This window comes from Chanodichthys erythropterus, chromosome 17 (genome assembly GCF_024489055.1).
Source record: "Chanodichthys erythropterus isolate Z2021 chromosome 17, ASM2448905v1, whole genome shotgun sequence".
Classification (NCBI taxonomy): Eukaryota; Metazoa; Chordata; class Actinopteri; order Cypriniformes; family Xenocyprididae; genus Chanodichthys; species Chanodichthys erythropterus.
Genome location: NC_090237.1, coordinates 21,532,544 through 21,557,105, shown reverse-complemented (window position 1 = coordinate 21,557,105; position 24,562 = coordinate 21,532,544). Strand labels below are relative to the sequence as shown.

The window sequence follows — 24,562 nt, the reverse complement described above, 5'->3', positions numbered from 1 at the left end:
GATGGTTTAAATTCCATGCATTCTCTGAAATTAACCAGAGGGGGGCAGACAAACTCTGTTATGACAATCAGTTTAGTCTCACACAAACACACAGGTTTATGAATTCCATAGGCATAATGGTTTTTATACTGTACAAACCGTATTTTCTATCGCCCTACACTACCCCTAACCCTAAACCTGCCCATCACAGGAAACTGTGCACATTTTTACTTTCTCAAAAAAACTCTTTCTGTATGATTTATAAACCCTCATAAGTCACCCTATGTAATACCCATGTCATTATACGCATTTGTGTCCTGATATGTCACAAAAATGCGCGCACACACACACACACACACACACAAGTTATAATATTTTATATAAGTAATCATTTTTATAATAAGTTTTAAGAACATAGGTTTATAAAAACTTTTTATAGAATGAGTCTGGCATCCCATTCATTATAATAAATCAGGGGGAATTCCTCAACTATGTTTAGGATGTCCGAATCCTTTGAAGGGGTCGGATTTATCAGGATAGAGTGACATGGACAACAACCTCTGTGAACTCCTCTGGGGACTTTTGAACTCCTGTCCTGTGTGTTAGTACTTGTTGAAAGCACTAAAAAAGGTACTTTGCAAGTTCCTCTCATGGGTGGAACTAAAATGGCCCTTTCAAAATCTCTTTAAACTGTATTTTCACTTTTACATGTTTGTAAGTTAAGAATTCTCTCTTGCCTTCCTGTACTGCTTGCGTAATCAGCATTGGTTGACCATTGAGCAAAACAACTCCAATTATAGCACATACAGTTGTTTGTCAGACACCGATGTGATTTTAAAAGCCGTTTTAATAGTCTATTCAAAAAACTCTTTTATGGCTGAGCATGTCGAAATGTGTTTTTTTTTTTTCTTTGAATCTCTTGGACTATCTCAGCTGAAAATAACAAGTTATGTGTTTCAAAGAAAACAAATAATGCACAGCTTTTCATATAGATGCGCAGTATAAAATGATACTTAAATGGGAAAGATGAAAACAAAAAATTAATACTATTTTAGGTAGATACAATTGTTTAAGACGTAACTATAATGCATATATCTTCAGGGCAGTCTGAACTATGAGGGAAAGGTTACAGCTTACATTCCTAGACCATAACAAGTATTACCTACAGGCCATGTCATCGCATTTTAAGTTCTGTCAAACACAGACTCCAGCCAGAGCATAAATCACATAACTCGGCTCTATTAATCTAGCAATCTAGCAAACCTTGAGTGAAAGGCTGGCTCTTTTAATTGCAGAGAGCTGGCTCAAATAATGCTAGTCCTCCATCTCTGTAATGTTGCTATACAGGTATTGGGGCGACTAGCCTTGAGCCCTTGAAAGGCCAGCAGTGATTTCATACCCCTTGCGTCTTGTCAACACGCTTTCATCTGAACTCCAGTTAGTATCATTAACAGCTAATATTTCACTCTTCTGTAATGTTCTGGTACCTTCTCAAAAACAAATGTGAATATTAAGAATTTGCTATGTATGAATCAATTCAAACATGATTATATAATTATAATGTCTGTGGCATGTTGTGAAGACTTGTAATCTTATGTTAAGGTGTGTTGCTTTGTTAAACCTGAAAGGGAAATCATTAGAGTTGTTTACTTGATGGCAAACATGGAAAAAATGAGGTGCAGGTTGTAAAAAGTCAGTTTGACTCTTGCACCCGCTGACTGTCACCATGGAGACAAGCCCATCACAAATGTAGCAGTACTGACTGAGACAACTTTCATCTTAATCCAGGTAGTATGTCTTCATGCACATTTAATTCGATGAGCAAGATTTTGTTTTACAGCAGAAAGTAAAAAAAAAAAAAAGGCTTGTTAGAAACCGATATACAGGTACATATGGTATAAAAACCAATGCACTTACACAAACACACACATACAACTTTTACTTCTCTGCATTTCTCCTTATCATAGTTGTCTAATAAACCTGGCATTACATTTTACAAATGAAGCATTTTCTAAAAGCATAATTGTAATGTACTGCATAAAGATCTGTCTTGGTAGAAGACTGAATGAAAGCTTGTTTATTTAGCTCGAATTGGTTCCTTTTTCTAACTGTCTGGAAGTGATTCATTTTTTCTGGGCCGCCTTTTACTCTTACATCTGTAGATGGAGCACAAGCAGCCAGTGCTGTGGATGGTGAGTCAGGGAACGAAGAGATCTGCCCATCTTCCCCTGACAAGACACAACACCCATCTTTAACATAACCTCATCAAACCTCAGGCAGCCGTGCCAACTTACAAGGGCGAGTGCAGATTAAGAGGCATGTGTCAACAATGTACTGTTGTACTCTTTTATAAGGGCTTGAATGGAGGCCCAAGGAGGTCCCAGACATTTCCATTACACTGTTACATGCGCCTGCAGCGATTGTAGTATATAGTTTGGGAACCCCCTAAATGAACAGCATATCTAATCAAAACAAACTAAGAAAGTTTGGAAGCCTTGCAAAGGCTTTTGTTGAGTTGAAATGAAATGAATGTACTTACTGAAAGGAACGATTGTGATGTTAATTTTGTTTTTTAAAGCCTCAGGAATGCTTATAAGCATGGCTGACATGTTGTAAATGCATTTTTTCCCTAGCCCAGATTGACTTACAATTAGTTGTGAGCAGGGTTATTATAGTTTAGAATTTTTAATTTAGTTTTTATTTTATTATTCATTTTAGCTTTAGTTTTTTTCTGAGTTTTCTAGTTTAGGGGTTACTTTATTTTTTAGTTTTTTATTTATGAGTCAACATCTGTTAAGGGCTAATTAAATGTAACCAATCATGTAGTCTTTTGAACAACCAACGCTATCTCACGACCAATTCGTACTTATTCTACGAGGTGGCTATTTCGTATAAATTCATACGACCTCACTCGTGCGAATTCGTACGATTTGTCTAAACCCCAGTGACGGTTAGGTTTAGGGGCGGGGTTTGGGGTAGGTCATTCGTATGAATTCATACGAATTTTTCAACTCGTAAAATACATACGATTTAGCAAAAAACGTATTAATTAGTACGAGTGAGGTCGTATGAATTCATACGATTTAGCCATCTCGTAAAATACGTACGAATTGCCGTGATATCGGGTTGGAACAACTAAGAAGATAGTGGTCAAACTACATTTTATAAAAATCACTTAAGTTTATAATACATATTACATCAGAATGCAGATTGGATGACTATAGGGACTCATCTTAATCACCTATTTATCAGTTCATCTATTGCCAAAATTCTGAAAAAAAGACAGTCAGTTATAGTTGGTGCAAAAAATGCCTGTCAAAACAGACATATAAAAACGTTGAACGATGCACTAGCCCGGCAAAGCTTTTCAATTAGATTGGTGTTTATTCTCTTTAGCATGCAGTGTGAAGTATTTCACGGAGTTCATTCCAACTCAATTCAACAGATTTTATACTAACGTGCGTTATGTATTATGCATACATATTATGCATGTTATCATCTCTGACAGATGGCATGTTGAAGCCGCCATTTTCTCCCTCTTCTCAGAAAGCGATGACTCATTCAAAACATCCGGTACTGTGGATTCCCTGGACCTCTGCTTCACGTATAAATACTACTGTGTATTGTTCACGTTATTTTTTTGACAGACACCGATGTTGTGATATTCAAATGATGTACAAACCCGATTCCAAAAAAGTTGGGACACTGTACAAATTGTGAATAAAAACAGAATGCAATGATGTGGAAGTTTCAAATTTCAATATTTTATTCAGAATACAACATAGATGACATATCAAATGTTTAAACTGAGAAAATGTATCATTTTAAGCGAAAAATACGTTGATTTTAAATTTCATGGCATCAACATCTCAAAAAAGTTGGGACAAGGCCATGTTTACCACTGTGTGGCATCCCCTCTTCTTTTTATAACAGACTGCAAACGTCTGGGGACTGAGGAGACAAGTTGCTCAAGTTTAGGAACAGGAATGTTGTCCCATTCTTGTCTAATACAGGCTTGTAGTTGCTCAACTGTCTTAGGTCTTCTTTGTCGCATCTTCCTCTTTATGATGCACCAAATGTTTTCTATGGGTGGAAGATCTGGACTGCAGGCTGGCCATTTCAGTACCCAGATCCTTCTTCTACGCAGCCATGATGTTGTAATTGATGCAGTATGTGGTCTGGCATTGTCATGTTGGAAAATGCAAGGTCTTCCCTGAAAGAGACGACGTCTGGATGGGAGCATATGTTGTTCTAGAACTTGGACATACCTTTCAGCATTGATGGTGCCTTTCCAGATGTGTAAGCTGCCCATGCCACACGCACTCATGCAACCCCATACCATCAGAGATGCAGGCTTCTGAACTGAGCGCTGATAACAACTTTGTGGTACCATCACAGAGAGGCACGAAATTACTTTCCAGAACATTCTCGTTCACTGTTCCTTGCTGGTGGAACGATCTTCCTGCCTCCATCCGGAATGCGGAATCCCTGGCAATATTCAAAAGACAGCTGAACACCCATCTCTTTCGTGAGCACTTAACCTCATCTTAAAAAAAAAAAAAAATTCTTATTCCTATCCTTTCACTTCCTTTAATCCCTCTCTATTGTATCTTACGATAATCTGAGCACTGCCTATAACTTGTATTATGAGCACTTCTTGTCTATTTGCCTCGTCATGACGACTTGCTTGTTGTATTCCTCACTTGTAAGTCGCTTTGGATAAAAGCGTCTGCCAATTGAATAAATGTAAATGTAACTTGGGTTGTCCTTGTCCTCTTTAGTCCGGATGACATGGCATCCCAGTTTTCCAAAAAGAACTTCAACTTTTGATTGGTCTGACCACAGAACAGTTTTCCACTTTGCCACAGTCCATTTTAAATGAGCCTTGGTCCAGAGAAAACGCCTGCACTTCTGGATCATGTTTAGATATGGCTTCTTTTTTGACCTATAGAGTTTTAGCCGGCAACGGCGAATGGCACGGTGGATTGTGTTCACTGACAATGTTTTCTGGAAGTATTCCTAAGCCCATGTTGTGATTTCCATTACAGTAGCATTCCTGTATGTGATGCAGTGCCGTCTAAGGGCCCGAAGATCACGGGCATCCAGTATGGTTTTCCGGCCTTGACCTTTACGCACGGAGATTGTTCCAGATTCTCTGAAACTTTGGATGATATTATGCACTGTAGATGATGGTAACTTCAAGCTCTTTGCAATTTTTCTCAGAGAAACTCCTTTCTGATATTGCTCCACTCCACGCCTCTTATTGCTCCCTGTCCCAACGTTTTTGGAATGTGTAGCTCTTACGGAATCCAAAATGAGCCAATATTTGGCATGACATTTCAAAATGTCTCACTTTCAACATTTAATATGTTATCTATATTCTATTGTGAATAAAATATAAATTTATGAGATTTGTAAATTATTGCATTCCTTTTTTATTCACAATTTGTACAGTGTCCCAACTTTTTTGGAATCGGGTTTGTAGATTTGATGGATCATAAGATAATTATAATTTATTTCCAAGTATTCAGTGAAGTGATTGATGCCCATGAGTGTGTCATGTTTTTAGTTCTAATATTTCAAAAGACAGCCACTTGGTTACAACTATGTCAACTATCTCTCATTAGAGTATTAGTAGAATGTTAGGTTAGGGTTAGAATGAGTTGACCATCAAAATAAAATGTTAGCAAATATTAAAGGGATAGTTCACCCAAAAATGAAAATTCTGTCATCATTTACTCATCCTCATGTTGTTCCAAACCTGTATGAATTTCTTTCTTCTGCTGAAGACAAGATATTTTGAAGAATGTTGCCAAACAGTTGATAGACCCCATTGACTTCCATAGTATTTATTTATTTATTTTTTTTCATTCTATGAAAGTCAGTGGGGTCAGTGGTCAAAAGTCAGTGATTACCCACATTTTTCAAAATATCTTCTTTTGTGTTCAGTAGAAGAAAAGAAAAAGATGACAGAATTTAAATTTTTGCGTGAACTATCCCTTTAAGACAGTCTACTAATACTCTAATGACTGCTAGTTGACATATAGTTGCAAAGTTACTTATAGTTAGTAGAATGTCTAAAGTGGACTATCAATATAAAGTTTTACCTAGTATTTTTAGGGCTTCTAAAGGTTAATGTGCTAACTGGTATAATTTCTCAGCACAGTCTAGCATTATTGTAAAGTCAAGGCAAGTTATAGCCCTTTTCATTATGATTTTTAAAACTGCTTTACTGTTAAAGTTTATAATACCCTAATGCCTTATAGTCCACACTGAACAGTTTAGGGTTGTGCAATCCATCCAGAATTACTATTAGGTACTTTTGGAGACACAGTTTTTCTCAGTTATATATTTTTTATGCCAGTTAAAATGTTTTCGTGTTGTTTTCTTTAACATTGTATATTATCAACACTGGCTGTGAGAGACGTGAACAAATTTAAAGATAGTATATCACAAATGTAGCACTTACATTAAAGCATTAGTGGCCGGTAACCTACCACTGTAGAGCTAAAAAATGTTCCTAAGAATGTCGTAACGAATTCATGTTTTCCACGTGGACCTCTAATTTCCTTGCATACTTCTCAAGCCTCACCACCCCTTTAAAAGCATGTATCTAAATAATTGTGTCACTGTCTTCTAATAACTGCCCGAAAGCAGCTTCTCATTATCTAACCTCAGACTTAAGATTTACAAATTTTTAGACAATTCACAGTTATGGCCGAGCTATCTCTAGTTCTCCCAGCGAGTGCATGACTATCTAAAAGGACCTTGATTTATACACGGCGACTTATAATTACTAGTGTGTTCCCATTCGTCAAAAAAAGACTAGGCTGGGATGGGTTTTAAGAGCATACTTGAAGTTCTCAGTACAAGACAATTAATCTGCCAACCATTCTTGTAAATCATCAATGTTTATGTGTTGGACTACATCAGTTAGTCTGGGGCAGTAGGTGATTCAAGTGTGCAAATGTTTCCATTACAAATTAATCATACACTGCTGGTTGTGGAGTGCAGAGAATCAGAGTCACAGAGTGGAACAACTGACTTAATAGAAATTCAAGGTGGTTGAGAAAATGAAACGCACATTTATTTTCTGAACTGGTGCGAATACTGCTAAACTACAGGGCTGTGAAAAATTCAGAACTGAAAAATGGTCTTCCTTTCAATTTTGCTGAGTGTTAGTGTGTAGGGTTAAAGGATATTCTGTAAACCTAACGGATGATGCTGGCTAAAAACTATCTATCTGTCCATCCATTCGTCTGTTGTGCATTTTGTCTGTCTGTAAGGTCTGTAAACCTTTAAAAACACTTTTTTTAAACACTGTCAAACAAGGCTGGTCATGCCAGCATGCAGACTTTGCTTTTATTACAGTTATAGAGTTAATATATTTTACTTCCTTATGTTTAAATTCAATTCTGCATCCTGTTTGCTACCTCATTTCAAAATCAATTTAAATTGCAATGTAAAAGGCATTCTGAATTCAGTTCTGAATATTGCCCAACCTGCTTTTCTAATAATGCATTTGATGGGCTGGGAATCCATTCTTATTTTTTTGAGGGGCAGTACAGGTTAAGTGTCCAGCTCAAGGGTGCTCTTTAACCTTTGACATGACCCTCAACAGTTCAAAGCAGTTACCATTATAAAGCACTTTTAGGTTGACAGTTTAGACATTGGGAGAAAAATTGGACATTAATGAAATATAACATTTTAGATTCATTAAGCATTTTAGATAAATATGGAAGCTTGTTTCCGCCACTGAATAAAAAATAAAGGTTATTGCGACACTTTATTGCACAATTCTAACTTTTTTCTTGCAATTGCGAGTTTAAATCTCACACTTCTGTCCCTTTTCTGATATAAACTCGCAATTGCGAGTTATAAAGACAAAACTGCGAGATATGAACTTACAATTGTGATTTATAAAGTCAGAATTGAAGAATTGAATTTTTTCTCATAATTGTGTTTAGATCTCACATTATCATGCAATTCCGAGTTATAAAGTCAGAATTGTGAGATATAAACTTGCAATTCTGACTTTATATCGCATGATTCTGACTTTATAACATGCAATTGCATCTTTATATCACACAATACTGAATTTATAACTTGCAGTTGTGAGAAAAAAGTCAGAATTATTTTTTTTTCTGTGGCAGAAACAAGCTTCCATAGGTTAAAGGTCTGTTTGATGGATTATTTCATGTATTACCTTTTAAGTGTTTTAGTTCCCAAACCTTGCAAACAAACCCCTCAATTACCAAGTACATAGGTCTCTCCTTTCTGTGTTCATGACCCCTAATTTTTTCTCTCATAACCATTGAGAAAAAGCAGCGAAAACAATTACACTGACATTCCCACGCTCTCCTCTGTCTGGCTGCAGTAGTTCTGTCTTTCGGCTTTACTTACCTTGGTGTTTTATACCCAAAAGTGTTATTATGTTTACCAGGTCAACAGAGCTGTCCAACACCCAAAGTCTCATTGATTTTATTCCTGTTTGAGTGTAAAATCCCAAAGCAGCCTATAATTAGCATGCAAAGGTTGTGGCATTTTACAGCTAATTTCAAATTATAGAGCAAACACAGTATGACACAATACAGAGCCCTGTGTTTAAACAAACCTACATTTTGGATTTTAATTGCAGAACAAGAAAAGGAAGAGGATGTTGTAATTCCTACTTAAGCAACTAAATTTTCCACAAACAAAAACCGATTTGCCTTTCACTGAAGATCTGGAAAACACCCCACGCCCATGAGGGACATCAAGTCAACACATCTATCGGTCAAAAACATGTTATACAGTAGTTAAATGGCTTGACTAACCACTCTCAGCAACTAAGGGGTTGTAAATATGTATATAGACTCAGGTGCTTTTTGTCTGTTTTTCTTTACAATTTAATGATGCAGATTAAGGTGCAATAAGATTAGTCTTGATGAATGTTTGAATAGACTTGGTCCAGGTTATTGTGCTGCTAAAAACTTGGTTGAAAAATGACTTTGTCACTGTAGTTTTGATCTAATGTGAGCTAATCGATTGTTTTGTGTATAAAATGACAGTTAAACCTCTAAACCTAGATGGCTGAAGTCATAACTAGGCAGTAAAAGCTGGACAGGAAGGAAGCAATGTCCGAAATGGCGCCTCATTTCTTGTTTAAAGGTTATTGCACCACCACCCACTGCTGATATGATCTTAGCTGTTAGATTCTTGAGCCACTGGTTTGACTGGAGGCTTGTTACCTGTAAAATAGGCACAGCCCAAGAGAAGATGGAACGCTTTTGCCATTATGACCTGATGGCAGGTCTGTCAAGTGGCTTCCTCAGTTTATTGTGGCTTTTTACTGTTCAGTTAATTATTATTGAACCTGTAGAGTGATTTGTGCACTATTCCAATCCTCACTAAGCGAGACTGTAAATTGAAATTTCAACGCATCTAAAAAGAAAAAGTAGAACCATTTTTTGGTAGGGCTCAAAAAGTTGGTTTTCTGGAAAGATTTTTGTATTTGTCCTGCCAACATTTTTACTGGCCCCAACACAAAAAGTGTTTAGTTTTTATTTTATTAAGTTTATATGCGTTAAAAAAAAAACGTATTTATATTTTTCATTTAATTTTAGCCTTTCTTCAGAAAATAGTGCAATTGGAAAATGCGTGCTTACATTCCATGCAAACATTTCTTATTTGGATGGTTCTAAAGTCAGCAATGTTTGGCAATATTTTGTTTAGACTAAGGTCTTATTTAATTTTTTATGCAAATAACAATATAATCATGACTTGTTTTGTCAATTTTCAATAAGAAGGAGAAAATTCTTTCCACATCTTTTATTTTTGTCATAATATTCATCATTTTAATTATTATTTTATCAATATTTTATGTTTTATTCATTTTAATACATTCCAACATTTGTTTGTACAGGCATTTTAGTTTACTTTTGTATGTTAAACAATTTTGTGTTGAGTCTGATGTAAAATCTTGTGCTGCGTCCCAATTTGCATACTATCCATCCTAAATAGTATTCGAAAAAAGAATTAGTATGTCCCAAATCGTAGTATGTTGAAATGAGTATTCCAAAGGTACCCGGATGGTCTACTTTTTCCGGTTTCGAAGTGCAGATCCGTGCACACTTCTAACGGCTAATATTGCCCATAACACATTGCGCTGTGGACGAGGATTCGATTAGAAATACAAATACGAGTAAAAAGTGTTAAAAAAAACTACAAACATGACGGATGTGCGAGACCGACGGTTAAGCAGAGCGGTTAAGTTAAAGGGGCTTGAATGTTTAATAATCAGTATAACCTGACGATAAGATATTTATTAAATGTTATCCACATTATATTTCATCTGCAACAGTATTGTGAACTTTTATAACGATGCGTTTGATCATTAACTTTTAAATGCATCATTATGCAAAGATGAGGAGAATTTTTGCATGAAAGACCCATGACTTGCAGATCAACGTACGACAATATCTCTCTCCGAAACAGTACGAAATTAAATTTAATTGAATGAAGGATTTTAACTGTGACAAGATGATTGACAGAGTAGTTTAAACAGTTACAGGTTGCTTAACTAAGCGACAGAACGTCCGTTAAAGACAAGGTAGTATGTCCCAAAGCTTGCATACTCTTCTGCTACACACTCAAAAGTATGTAGCCTAATTTTTCTTTACTAAAACAGTACATACTTTTAGGACGTAGTATAAGTAGGCGAATTGGGATGCAGCATTGGTCTTGAAGCAAAATGTGTTGCGAAACCTATAGTGTCTCTTGACTATTACAGTAATAGAGACAAGACCACATTACGACTTGGTGGTTGGAAAAATACTGCCATTTCTTTCTCACACAAAAGATAGAAGGAGGTTAAAATTTCACAATATTGTCCACTTTTAGTACAAACAGAACAAACCTGAGAGTTCAAGTAGGGGATACACAAGCTGTTTGTGAGTGTGAGTGAGGAAAAAAGGGCAACAGCTCTGAAGCCCTTAACTTACAGTCATCACAGGTAATAATTGTAAAATATCTGTGTTCCTTTTCCCCAGCTTTGAAGTGAGGTGGCTACTGTCTGTTCTTGCCCCGTAGGAAGCACACATTAGATTTATGACTTTGCAGACAACCAAATTACACTGTCCCTTGCTGCAGCCCAGGAAGGCCAGTAATCGCTTAATACACAACAGCTAATTGTGACCATACAGAGATACAGAGTTTATGTGACACATGATAAGTGTTTTTCCATCCCTCTGGCAGAGAAAAGGTGTAAAGGCAAATTGGTAAAAGAGGCTTATCTGATAAAGCTGTAATTTGTCATGAATGTTCCAATTTTTCTCTCAACACCCAGGACACAGCTTAGGCAATCTATCTGGATCAAGGTGGAGGAAAACTAGCAATGAAATTCTTTTGCTCTGTTGTCATTTATGCATTATGAATTACCATGGTTCAGAATTGGGAATTCTACACTGCAGGCTTGTACTTCTCAGTACGTTCATAGTTATGGTCTTCTGTAGAGGTTCTTTACTTGTTATAATCATAGTTCTATTTAGAACCATTTGTGTTGAGGATTAGGGTTCTTTATTCCCGCCCTTTTGATTTTCAGATCTGCAACTGTCAAAAAGTATTTCAAAGCAGCTTCTGGTTTTCTTGAGCTCAACCTTACAACTACACAGACTGTCAACATGTTTATAGATTTTACTGGTTAGAAACTGAAAACCCATCAACTTGTTCTTCTTGAACCTCTTTTCCAAAAGGTATAGTTCTCCCAAATAACTATAAAATAAAAATAAAGGTTCCAAAAGAGTTTTTTTTTTACTGTGATACCATAGAAGAACCATTCATTAATTCATTAATGAATGAAGAACCATTTTAGTAGTATGCAGAAAATTTTTTTTCAATATAAAGAACCTTTTGTGTAATGGAAAGCTTAAATGGATGTTAAAGGTTCTTCAGGCGAACTATATGCCAATAAAGAACTTTTATTTTTAATAATGTATCACTCTGAGAGTTGTTTTTGCATTTTATGAAAATATGAATGAACTGTGATTCCATAATATTTATAAGGAAGAAACATATCTCCAATATCAATACGCAACTGTCACGCAAGAGTCAAAACCAAGCATAAAACGGCTAACTTTCACACACCGCAGAGTTACGTGCATCTGTCAACTCTGCAGTTACCCTTCCTTATTTTCGGCACGATACAGTTGGAAAGATCAGATCCTGTGTGTTGAGGAGGTGTGTCAAAACCTGTTGACTGATGTCTACACTTGCCTGGAGGGCACTTGTAAACACAGAATACACCTTTGCTTATAGGCAGCTGGCTCACGTGACACATCTACAGATTGCGTTTAAAAACCCCTCTCTCCCTCTCTGAGACTGACAGATCTGAACTAGTAGGTGAGGAGAAGATCTCAACATGTGGATGTTTTGCAAAGATAACTGTTTGTAGTTCCCATAAGAGTTCTCATCTCTCATACCAAAGCAGAGATTTGCATTTTGAAGTAGACAAAAGTGAACAACGATGAGTTTGGGCAGCACCAGTACAGAATCTGAAGTTTCAGAGGATGAGTTGGAGGATTGTCCTTTAGGTCAGGATGACGATTGTGACAACGAAAGCCCCGGAAAGCTTCGTTCAGAGCGCTCAATGTCATCCGGCCCAAGTGACACAGAGGACGTCAAAGCAGTTAAGAGCCGAACTCGGCCCAAGCGGTCCAAAGCACGGAGAGTCGCCGCCAACATCCGAGAACGGAAGCGCATCCTGGACTACAACCAGGCCTTCAACGCATTGCGCACGGTCCTCAAACACGACCTTAGTGGAAAGCGCCTGTCCAAGATCGCCACGCTCCGCCGTGCCATCCACCACATTTCAACACTATCTTTGTATCTGCGGACACATTCGGCCACAGAACCACAAGCACCTCCGTGTACTCAATCGGAGTGCTATCGGCAGCCGGAAGAGAACAGTTCCTTGTCCAGGAAGACCGGAACTTTCCAGGAACCGATAGATAACTACATTCCCCATCAGCCAGAGCTCACAGTCTCTACAGAGATGTATCAAGACACATCAAACTCTACACCATCTCAACACTACAACCACTGCACCACCAACAGTCAGGAACACGTGAACCATGGACACTTCAGTCACCACTGGGAGGACCGAAGCAGCGATTACTACAGTGGAGGACCTGGATATCAACATGGGACGAGGGTCACCTGTCATCAGAACCATATGGACACTTATGCAGACTCTGCTAACCCGTCTTTGGCTTGGCAGCTGGGTTATCTTCAATGTCATGGACACCAGCAGTTCCTGAGTATGCACTAACTTTTCTCATGCTAGAGTTATTTTGAAAAGCATTAGAAATTTTTTAATATAATAGTGTACATTAAGAGTATTTTTGGATCAATTTCTCAGGTTAAAAAAATATACTGTATATTACAGCAAATGCCTGGTAAAAATCCTCTTCTATAAGTGTTAGTTTATTGTAAATTGTAAATAATAAATATATATATATATATATATATATATATATATATATATATATATATATATATATATATATATATGTGTGTGTAAAAAAAAAAGAATATGTCAGATATTGCAATAAAAAGAAATTAGCTTAAAGGTTAGCCTCAATATTTTGTTACCACCTATTTTTTTCTATTTTTTTTTCCATATGCTCAACCCCTAAATAAAGCAGCTTATTATAAAACTGACTTTGGCTCTTTTCAAACCTCTGTCCTTAAAAGTCTAAATATCTTTTAAATGTAAATGTAATACAGTCATATACTACTCTTACCCAATAGATATAATGAATTAAGTGCAATCCATTTTCATTTTGATTAAATCATTACAACATTTCATAAGATTCACATTATTTCTACAGTGATATCTAACCCTGATCCATGTCAGTATTGAAGTTTGTTTGTGCCTCAGAGTAAAAAATAAAATAAGAGTAATTGTGACTTTATATGTCACAAGTGATCTTCATTTATCTTTATTGTGATTTTATTTCTTACAATATAACTTTACATATCATAATGTGACTGTGTATTTTGTAATATGACTGATTTTATATCTTGCAATTGCAATTTTATATCTTTAATTTTTTAATTTCTCACAATTGCACCTTTATATTTCACTGTTATGTGATTCTTTCTTAAAGCTATTTTATTACCTTGTTTTATTTTATTTTTTACTTCGAGGTGATAGTGGGTTTGTAAAGCATCGTTGCAGTGTGTGAAGAAGTCGGAAGTCGTAGTAATTCAGCGAGTTTGAAATTCTGAAAAATTTCTCCCTCTTTGCGCACTTGAGGGAGGGAGAGCAAAACTGGTTAATCTGCAAAATTCCTTATGGAGAGTGTTAAAATGTGTTAAAACATCTGACAGTTTAGCACATGCATAATTGCTGTCAATGTTAATTATAACTTAAAGGTGCAATAGGTGATTCTCTACAGAAATATTTTTGTTATATTGGTTGAAAGTCTCCTCATATCCTGATAACATAGTGATTCTATGTTAAAGGGTCTAAATGTATTTTTGTAAATATTTATCGTCTGTGGAAGGCGTAGGACAGTGGCGTACGGGTGCCCCCGCAAACAGCTAGCCTCTGTTTTGTTTGACAACACTTCGAACGTCAACAGGAAGTTACTTTGCCCAGGATCACTTAGAGCACCTTTAAATAATACAATGTCCTACCTGCCTAGCAACATTTGTTTTTACATACCCTCGTGCACCCTGTTCGCGCAGACATCATATGTCATCAGCACGTTTAAAGGGTTAGTTCACCCCAAAATGAAAATTCTGTCATTAATTATTCACCCTTATGTCGTTCCAAACTTTGCAACTTGATCTTTGACGCTTCAAAAAGCTCATAAAGAGATTGGAAAACTAATCCACAAAATAAATCTGTTCATCATTAAAGGTACAGGTTGCAGGAACTACCAAAACAATAACAATCGCGTGGTTTGATGACGCTAAGAAGGTGCGTGGAATGATGGGATTTGTTGTCTTCTACCTCGCGAGGGTCTAGAAACACGATGCCCTGCGTTTGGCGTGTATCCCCCATAATACTAATCGTGTTGATCGTTATAATGGCATACATTTTCTGTAAAGATACGAATCAAAACAACTCACCTGTCGAGTAAAACACAAGCGAGATCGGCATCTCTTTCTAGGTGAAGTTTGTCGCGAAGCTCTCTCCATCTAGAAAATGCAACACCGATATTGATCCTCGCTCTTTCTCTCCTCTTGTCCCAAACTCTTCTTGGGTCGGTTGGTTGGCCCGTGCGCTTACGTTTACGGGAGCTGTCCTTGTCGACAGAACCAGCGGCAGATGGTAAACAGTAATTATGTTCCATAAATAAGGAACACAATCCACCATAAAACGTGCAAGAAGTAAATAAGGAACTGCTTGAAGCAAGCTAGTGGTTTGCTGGACGCTAGACACTACTTCTGCATTTGTCCACGGCACTGTTGTCATGTGGTTTCTACGTCAGTAAAGGCGGTAACAAAGGGTAACTGACGTCATTGACAGGCGACTGCACTGCCCCGTGTCACTGTTTAGAATGGGAATTTTGTTGAAAACATTAGAGATATTGTTAGTAATCAGCTGGACAAAATATATAACACTAGCCTAGTGGTTTTTGGATATTTTACTGCGAATATCTTACAAATTGTACCTTGAAATGCGATCAAGTTTCTTCAGAAAATTTGGACTTAACCATTTCTTTTTATGAAGAGATTTAATTGGTGGATTAGTTTTGTGATCTCTTTATGAACTTTTTGAAGCGTCAAAGATCAAGTTGCAACGGCAGTCTATGGAGGGACATCCATCTCTCAAATTTAATCAAAAAGATCTTCATTTGTGTTCCGAAGATGAACAAAAGTCTTACGTGTTTGGAACAACAGAAGGGTGAATAATTAATGACAGAATTTTCATTTTGGGGTGGACTAATCCTTTATTGCTATGCAGAGTTTATATAGACAGACCTCATTCATGGAGCACTGCAAACAAACAGCAGCCAGCCACCTACAGTTCCTACCGAATCAAAACAAATAACTTATACTGGTTTCACACCATATCTACTTTTATTAAGAGATGGCAACCTGTGACATTCTAACCGCAGGTGTTAAGCCAGACTTGGAATCATGCATGTCAGCAGTATCAACATTGAAATGAATCTGTAGCAGTCAGGTATAAGCTCTCTAAGGTATTTACGTTCTTACATTATGTGATTTGAGACATGAGGTAGTTTAATGCCGTCTCTTCTCTTGTGATGCGTTGCCGAGAGCAGCTGTGCGTGTTCATGTGTTTTGGAGGAGGTGTGGCTTTGGAGCTTTACTGATGACTGAATGATTACTACATGATGTCACGATCAGGTTTCTATTGTAAAATGTTCTGTAGTTATTCTACCAGGATTTGTTGTGCATCTTAGCAAAGAATACATATTATAATGGAAATTTGACTTTAAAGACAGTTTATGCAGTTCAACACCAAAACTTACCTCCTCATTAAGAGATTTGGTTTTCAGGCTCTTTTAGCAATTAGCAATAGTGTCTTAAATAGTAATTGATTTAATAAAGAACTTATTCAGGTGGAAAGGGGGAAGTGATAGTCTGTCTCCAGGAGGTTCTTCTCCCTCAGGACTGATAGAGGGAGTTGATTCCAGTAAGATGGGGGAAACAAGGAGCAGGAAGGAGCTAAGGACTCCCTCAAGGCAGATATGACTCAGCTTTGCCTCTTGATCTCGTCCAGTCAGGGGAACTTTGTCAGATTCTGTTCCTCTCCGCCCCCTTCACATGGTGTGGTGACATGTCTCTCGTTATTGACAGAACTAGCAGCCAAATAGTGACAACTGCTTATTTTATACTGTAATTTCAAAAGCATTGCCATTTGAGTCAGAAAAGCTCAAGCTCAGTCGGACTGAACTAAATAACAGCTTCAAATCGCAATGAAGGATTGTGGGAAAGTATTTAAATGCAGTCATGACAAACACCCTATGAAATCTGTCCTTTTTTACTTGCAGACTAAAGGTTACAGTTTTTTTTTTTCATTGCACAAGTGGGCCACTTGATGGCAGCAAATACATACAAGGCCAGTCTCAATATCAATGTTTCTTTTTTGCAGAATACAAACCCAGTTAACCTGTCGATTTTGGGTTAGTCTTGCTGAACTCACAACCTATTGCCGAATCAATAAAAATGTGTTAGAATTTACTCAGCCTCATGCAATATTTATGACTTTTTTTCTGATCTGGAACAAAAATGAAGTTATTTTCTAACTGTTTATTTGGCTGTTGTTTGCTGTGATTAATGTGAAACCTGATGGAGTGTGTCTTGTTATTTGAATGTACACAAACAGCAATGAGATTTGAGCGCTACGAGTTTAAAAAAACATGAGGGTGAGTAAATGATCAGAATTTTCATTTTTAGGTGAATTATTTCTTTGACCCTCATCCTTTCCAAATTCCATTACCATTGCTTCACTTAAACCACTGACTTGCATTAAGCCTTCACACTTGAATCCCATAACACCATCAGCACAAAGTTCACATTTATTTTTGCCCACACGTCTAAGGCTTATTATCATTTCATCAAATGCCAGTGTGGAATATGTTCATGTCTCTGCCATGAATTCTTTTAAGGTCTCTGTTCTGTCAGCGCCCTCTTTCAGACATTTTATATGACTAATACAGCATGTCAATGCAAGCATAAACAGTTTAAGGCAAAAGCCAGCTACTGCATAGAAGACAGATGATTCCAGCACCACATAAACAAGCATGTTCTTCAGAGTCCAACTGACATTGGAGCGCACACATTCCCTGATGGATTGGGCAAAGGCTAACTGCTAGCCAGCTAAATGACCGATTGCACAGTGACAGTGGAGATGAGAGGCTGTTTCGTCTTGTCTGGTCTAATGAGCCCAAGACCAAAAAAATGACCCATGTGACGCTGCTAAAAAACTGAATGGAATTAAGGATATTGATCAGGGACCTACAGTAATTGTAGAGGGTGTTTATAATGACAGTGATTGTGTGACGAGAGTTCATTTCTTAAGACAGAGCAAAGTAAAAAAAAAAAGGGAAAAAAAAGGACTTTATGCAAATGAGTAGCAATTTGATGTGGCAAAGTCAGTGGAGCTCATGTGATCCATCTCCTGTGAGATACAAGCTGAGAGTAAGAAGACAGTTACTGTGAGCAATTTCACTGTTCTATATAATTCACCTCTGCCCATACACACTACTGCTCAAAAGTTTGGGTCAGTAAGATTTTAATACTTGTAATTCTGCAAGAATGCATTAAATTGAATTGATCAAGATTGACAGTGAAAACTTTTACATTGTCACATTTCAAATAAATGCTGATCTTCTGAACTTTATATAAGTGTCAAAAAATACAAAAAATGTATCACGTTTTCCACAAAGATAGCACAACCATTTTTAATATTTCGAAGAAATCTTTAAGCACCAAATCAGCATATTAGAATGATTTCCAAAGGATCATGTGACTGAAGACTGGAGCAATGATGCTGAAAATTCAGCTTTGCCATCACAGGAATGAATTACATTATTCGATATATTAAAATAGAAAACAGTTATTTAAAATTTCAATAATATTTCACAATATATACTGTATGTTTTGTATCAAATAAACACAGCCTTGGTGAACATATGAGACTTAAAAAAAAAAAAAAAAAAAAAGACAAAAACATGAAAAAACTGAGCCCTCTATTTTTCATAGAAAAATAAATGATGCATTGAAACCTGTGTCAGAAATTGGTGCTTTTGTGAGTGATAATTGTTTATCTTGTTTGTACTATGATGTATTATGCTCTTCTGCAATTTATGTGCAGATACTTCCTCTGCATAATGTTAACTTTTAGCAGCAAGAAAATTGATTCCCTGTCAAAACATTTTTTTTTTATTTTTTTTTATTTTACAGCCAATGCATCTCATTTATTAAAAACAGATTTTTAAAAGCTATGGCCACCAATAATATAAGGTATCTAGCATCTAGCAGTAGGAATGTCTACTAATAGAGCAATACAAGTGCTGTCAGTGTGAAGGGGGAAATTTCTGTGAACTGTCAAGAGTTATGTGTACTGATGCTGTCTGTCTACTCTCTTTGTGGAAACTCGAAACTTGTGATGTGTCATCACTCAGCAGCGGAATTCACACATACACTATAATTATTTTTTTTGTCTCTTTTATGAAACGTTTGTTAGAACGTATCAGGAAACCATCTGGAAGAAAGAGGGCGATATAATTTTATTTTGGTTGTCCACTTTAGACATTCTACTAACTATAAGTAACTTTACAATTATTAGTGGACTGTCTTTCACTTTACTTTGATGCTTCCCCAACAGTCATTATACTGACTACAACATGTCAGCTTGCATGTTAACTTAGGCCACATCCATATAAAGCCAGAGCTTTCCCTATCCATTCTTTTTTTTTTTTTCTCGTCTCAAGAAATATCTGCGAAACCATTGAAACAGACTCAAAACGATGTAGTATACTTGCCAGACCAGTATGTGTACTGTAATTCTGCCACAGAAATACACTAAAAACGGAGAATAAGACTTGGAGCATGCACGCTGTATACAAACTTTAGTAAAGCTAATAAGCTCAGTAGCTTCTGCGGTACAAACACAACCATATAGTCTGCTATTATTGTTGTTGTTGTTGCTAATGGTGTTGTTGTTGCTGTTGTAGTTTTTGTTGCGTTTGTTGTTGTTGTTGTTGTTGCTGCTTCTGTTGTTGTTGTTGTTGCTTCTGTTGTTGTTGCTGCTTCTGTTGTTGTTGTTGCTTCTGTTGTTGTTGCTGTTGTAGTTTTTGTTGCTTTTTTTGTTTTTGTTGCTGTTGCTGATGCTGTTGTTGTTGCTGTTGTTGCTTCTGTTGTTGTTGCTTCTGTTGTTGTTGCAGTTTTTGTTGCTGTTGTTGTTGTTGCTGCTTCTGTTGTTGTTGTTGCTTCTGTTGTTGTTGCTGTTGTAGTTTTTGTTGCTTTTTTTGTTTTTGTTGCTGTTGTTGATGCTGTTGTTGTTGCTTCTGTTGTTGTTGCTGTTGTTGCTTCTGTTGTTGTTGCTGTTGTAGTTTTTGTTGCTGTTGTTGTTTTTGTTGCTGTTGTAGTTTTTGTTATTGCTGTTGTTGTTGCTTCTGTTGTTGTTGCTGTTGTAGTTTTTGTTGTTGCTTCTGTTGTTGATGCTGTTGTTTTTGTTGCTGTTGCTGCTTCTGTTGTTGCTGTTGTTGTTTTTGTTGCTGTTGCTGCTTCTGTTGTTGCTGTTGTTGTTTTTGTTGCTGTTGTTGATGCTGTTGTTGTTGCTTCTGTTGTTGTTGCTGTTGTAGTTTTTGTTGCTTTTTTTGTTTTTGTTGCTGTTGTTGATGCTGTTGTTGTTGCTGTTGTTGCTTCTGTTGTTGCTTCTGTTGTTGTTGCAGTTTTTGTTGTTGTTGTTGTTGTTGCTGCTTCTGTTGTTGTTGCAGTTTTTGTTGCTGTTGTTGTTGTTGCTGCTTCTGTTGTTGTTGTTGCTTCTGTTGTTGTTGCTGTTGTAGTTTTTGTTGCTTTTTTTGTTTTTGTTGCTGTTGTTGATGCTGTTGTTGTTGCTTCTGTTGTTGTTGCTGTTGTTGCTTCTGTTGTTGTTGCTGTTGTAGTTTTTGTTGCTGTTGTTGTTTTTGTTGCTGTTGTAGTTTTTGTTATTGCTGTTGTTGTTGCTTCTGTTGTTGTTGCTGTTGTAGTTTTTGTTGCTGTTGTTGCTTCTGTTGTTGATGCTGTTGTTTTTGTTGCTGTTGCTGCTTCTGTTGTTGTTTTTGTTGCTGTTGCTGCTTCTGTTGTTGCTGTTGTTGTTTTTGTTGCTGTTGTTGATGCTGTTGTTGTTGCTTCTGTTGTTGTTGCTGTTGTAGTTTTTGTTGCTTTTTTTGTTTTTGTTGCTGTTGTTGATGCTGTTGTTGTTGTTGCTTCTGTTGTTGCTTCTGTTGTTGTTGCTTCTGTTGTTGTTGCAGTTTTTGTTGCTGTTGTTGCTGCTTCTGTTGTTGTTGTTGCTTCTGTTGTTGTTGCTGTTGTAGTTTTTGTTGCTTTTTTTGTTTTTGTTGCTGTTGTTGATGCTGTTGTTGTTGCTTCTGTTGTTGTTGCTGTTGTTGCTTCTGTTGTTGTTGCTGTTGTAGTTTTTGTTGCTGTTGTTGTTTTTGTTGCTGTTGTAGTTTTTGTTATTGCTGTTGTTGTTGCTTCTGTTGTTGTTGCTGTTGTAGTTTTTGTTGCTGTTGTTGCTTCTGTTGTTGATGCTGTTGTTTTTGTTGCTGTTGCTGCTTCTGTTGTTGCTGTTGTTGTTTTTGTTGCTGTTGCTGCTTCTGTTGTTGCTGTTGTTGTTTTTGTTGCTGTTGTTGATGCTGTTGTTGTTGCTTCTGTTGTTGTTGCTGTTGTAGTTTTTGTTGCTTTTTTTGTTTTTGTTGCTGTTGTTGATGCTGTTGTTGTTGTTGCTTCTGTTGTTGTTGCTTCTGTTGTTGTTGCTTCTGTTGTTGTTGCAGTTTTTGTTGCTGTTGTTGCTGCTTCTGTTGTTGTTGTTGCTTCTGTTGTTGTTGCTGTTGTAGTTTTTGTTGCTTTTTTTGTTTTTGTTGCTGTTGTTGATGCTGTTGTTGTTGTTGCTGTTGTTGCTTCTGTTGTTGTTGCTGTTGTAGTTTTTGTTGCTGTTGTTGTTTTTGTTGCTGTTGTAGTTTTTGTTATTGCTGTTGTTGTTGCTTCTGTTGTTGTTGCTGTTGTAGTTTTTGTTGCTGTTGTTGCTTCTGTTGTTGATGCTGTTGTTTTTGTTGCTGTTGCTGCTTCTGTTGTTGCTGTTGTTGTTTTTGTTGCTGTTGCTGCTTCTGTTGTTGCTGTTGTTGTTTTTGTTGCTGTTGTTGATGCTGTTGTTGTTGCTTCTGTTGTAGTTGCTGTTGTAGGTTTTGTTGCTGTTGCTGTTTTTGTTGCTGTTGTTGTTTTTGTTGCTGTTGTTTTTGTTGCTGTTGTTGTTGCTGTTGTTGATGCTGTTGTCGTTGCTTCTGTTGTTGTTGCTGTTGTTGATGCTGTTGTTGTTGTTGCTTCTGTTGTTGTTGCTGTTGTTGATGCTGTTGTTGTTGTTGATGCTGTTGTTGCTTCTGTTGTTTTTGTTGCTGTTGTTGTTGTTGTTGATGCTGCTGTTGTTGCTGTTATGTGACGTAGCGATGTCTGATTAGGGTTGAGACGTGGAGAGATTGCATCATTGTTTCACATAATATATGGATTGGCTGTACAGATGAAAACACGAGGGTGTTGTTTTCAGATTTATTCACTCTGGGTCCCAGTTTAAAAAAATAGTGGTTTCAGCCTCCCAAAACGTCAGATCTGTCTGGACAAAACGCCATTATGCTTGTTCCTCTCTATGTAAGTTTTTAACTGTACTAAAGCATAAAAATACCATAATATATTTGCAGATATTTATGAAACATTCTGAGTTCACATACTCGTTTCTCTGAAAGCCATTGCTACAGCCAGTTATTTCACTTTGAAATTTGCGTTCCGTGTCGGAATTTAGTCTTTGTTTTGGTCTGTGCAAGACTGCACATTGCCAATTTACCCAATAGTATTTCACCACCCCGGGTTGCCATTCGGCGGAAAACACATGCAGCGAATTGCAGCCATGGAAGCCAGAGAACAAACTGGGTCAGAGATCGCAGATTCTACCTGACTTAAAAAGCCTCAGCATCCATCTAAAAATCTCTATGAATGGGAGCTTATTAAAACGCAATATCAACTCATCATAAATCAATAAATCAACTAATTATCTTACAGTGTGTAAGTCTCCTCGCCTTACAATGTCAATTGAGCTTGCTCCTGTTGCGTGTCTTCAAACTGGCAACCCGCTAGAGCGTCAAGTCTGAGGAGGAGGGGGCGGGGCAAACGATACTTTGAATTTGGACTGCAGTACCCATTTCAACCACTAGCTGTCATTCTTACATTGAGCACCTTTAACAAATCCCAGGATGTCCTTCGAAAAAGAGTAGGGGTGTAATCCTGACATCCTGGCCAAATTTGCCAATTGGCCTCTGTCCATCATCATGGCCTCCTAATCATCCCCATATATATATATACTGATTGGCTTCATCACTCTCTCCTCTCCACCAATAAGCTGTGTGGTGGGTGTTCTGATGCAATATGGCTGCCATCACATCATCCAGGTGGATGCTGCACATTGGTGGTGGTTGATGTGACCACTCCCCCCAACCCCCCATATGTAAATCATGCCAAGTGCTATATAAATGTAATGAATTAATTATTATTATCATTAATAGTCTAATAAGAGTTATTTGACATGTAGTTGCTAAGTTATTTATATTTAGTAGAGTGTCTAAAGTTGATCTGAAACATTAAAAGGCCAGACTTGAACTTGCATTGTCCACATGGTAAATGCTGCACCATAGCTTTAGTATTAATCTCATTTGAAATAAATCTAATTTAACTATCTTATTCCTACTTGTTTTGTTTTATTATTTGTTTGTTTAAAGCTAATGATAAATTGCAAGCATCGGGGAAAATCACTTGGGAGATGAGGTCACCTAAAAATCAAAAGGTATTTTCAATGCTGTTGACTGCAGTTCTAGCACAAAGTCACAATTTTCTCCAAAAATAATCCATAAATGAATAAAGAGAGATAACAGAACAAGGCTGTGGTGTGTCCATGGAGAGATATTAGGTATTTTCAGCTCTTTTTTTTTTTCCACAACCCCCCTCCAGCTCCCCTTCTACGCATTTGTGGAGGCCATTCAGGAGATTTGTGTGAGAGGTTGATACAAAATCCCTGACTGTTCTGCTGCAATATTTTGTGCGTGCCCTTCCTTTACCTCCTACAAAGTCACTCTTGTCATTGAGCTCCTGTGACAGATCAGCAGTTATTCCCACACCACACACAAGTTATACATGCTCAAAGTTAATTCTTTGATTTATTGCCTTGAGGTTAAGACACAAAGAATAGAGAACTTTTCAGTGCTAGATGGATGACAGAAGGAGACGGAGGTGACATGCCCATCAACCTGTTCTGCCTACTTGGATCTTACCTTTTGCTGACCACTAACTTTTATAATTTCCAGGTGAATCCAGGTGATTCTTCTCCAAAAAATGAAAATTCTGTCATCATTTACTTACCTTTATGCCATTTTAAAACGGTATGACTTTCTTTCTTCTGTGGAACATAAAAGATGATATTTTGAGAAATGTGTGTAAGGCCACGTTCATACAGTCATTTTTTGGGATTGACAACCGCATTTAACTTAACAGGTGTGAGTCTCGAAATGTCTCATTCACACAGTCTGTATGAACGTGCAACGAGAGTCAAGCCCGTATTCTCTTACTAGTAACCATAACAACAGTGACCAACGTAATACTAAAGATGGCGACATCCATAAAACTGAAAAATATTATCACTTTTCACATGACAAGAGACTAACTGAACCGCGAGTTCATCCATCAAAACTTAATTAACCAACAGCATTATATAAACACGCGCTAGCCGGAGTCTTTAACCGCTGCACACGCGTATCACGTCCTTTGAGACGTCTCGCGCATGACACAGGATTTGAATTTGGAAAAGAAACACAAAACT

At 37.1% G+C, this 24,562-nt stretch overlaps 1 protein-coding gene across 1 annotated transcript; it reads left to right on the top strand.

Moving 5' to 3' along the window:
* The first annotated feature begins 12,481 nt into the window (after positions 1-12,481).
* Positions 12,482-13,285, top strand: LOC137004101 (class A basic helix-loop-helix protein 9-like). Its single transcript, XM_067364286.1, has one exon. The coding sequence runs from the start codon at positions 12,482-12,484 to the stop codon at positions 13,283-13,285; it is 804 nt and encodes a 267-aa protein (XP_067220387.1).
* The last annotated feature ends 11,277 nt before the right edge of the window (positions 13,286-24,562 follow it).

Coding starts and splice junctions, on each gene's coding strand:
- LOC137004101 (XM_067364286.1), top strand. CDS start 12,482: ATGAGTTTGGGCAGCACCAGTACAGAATCTGAAGTTTCAGAGGATGAG.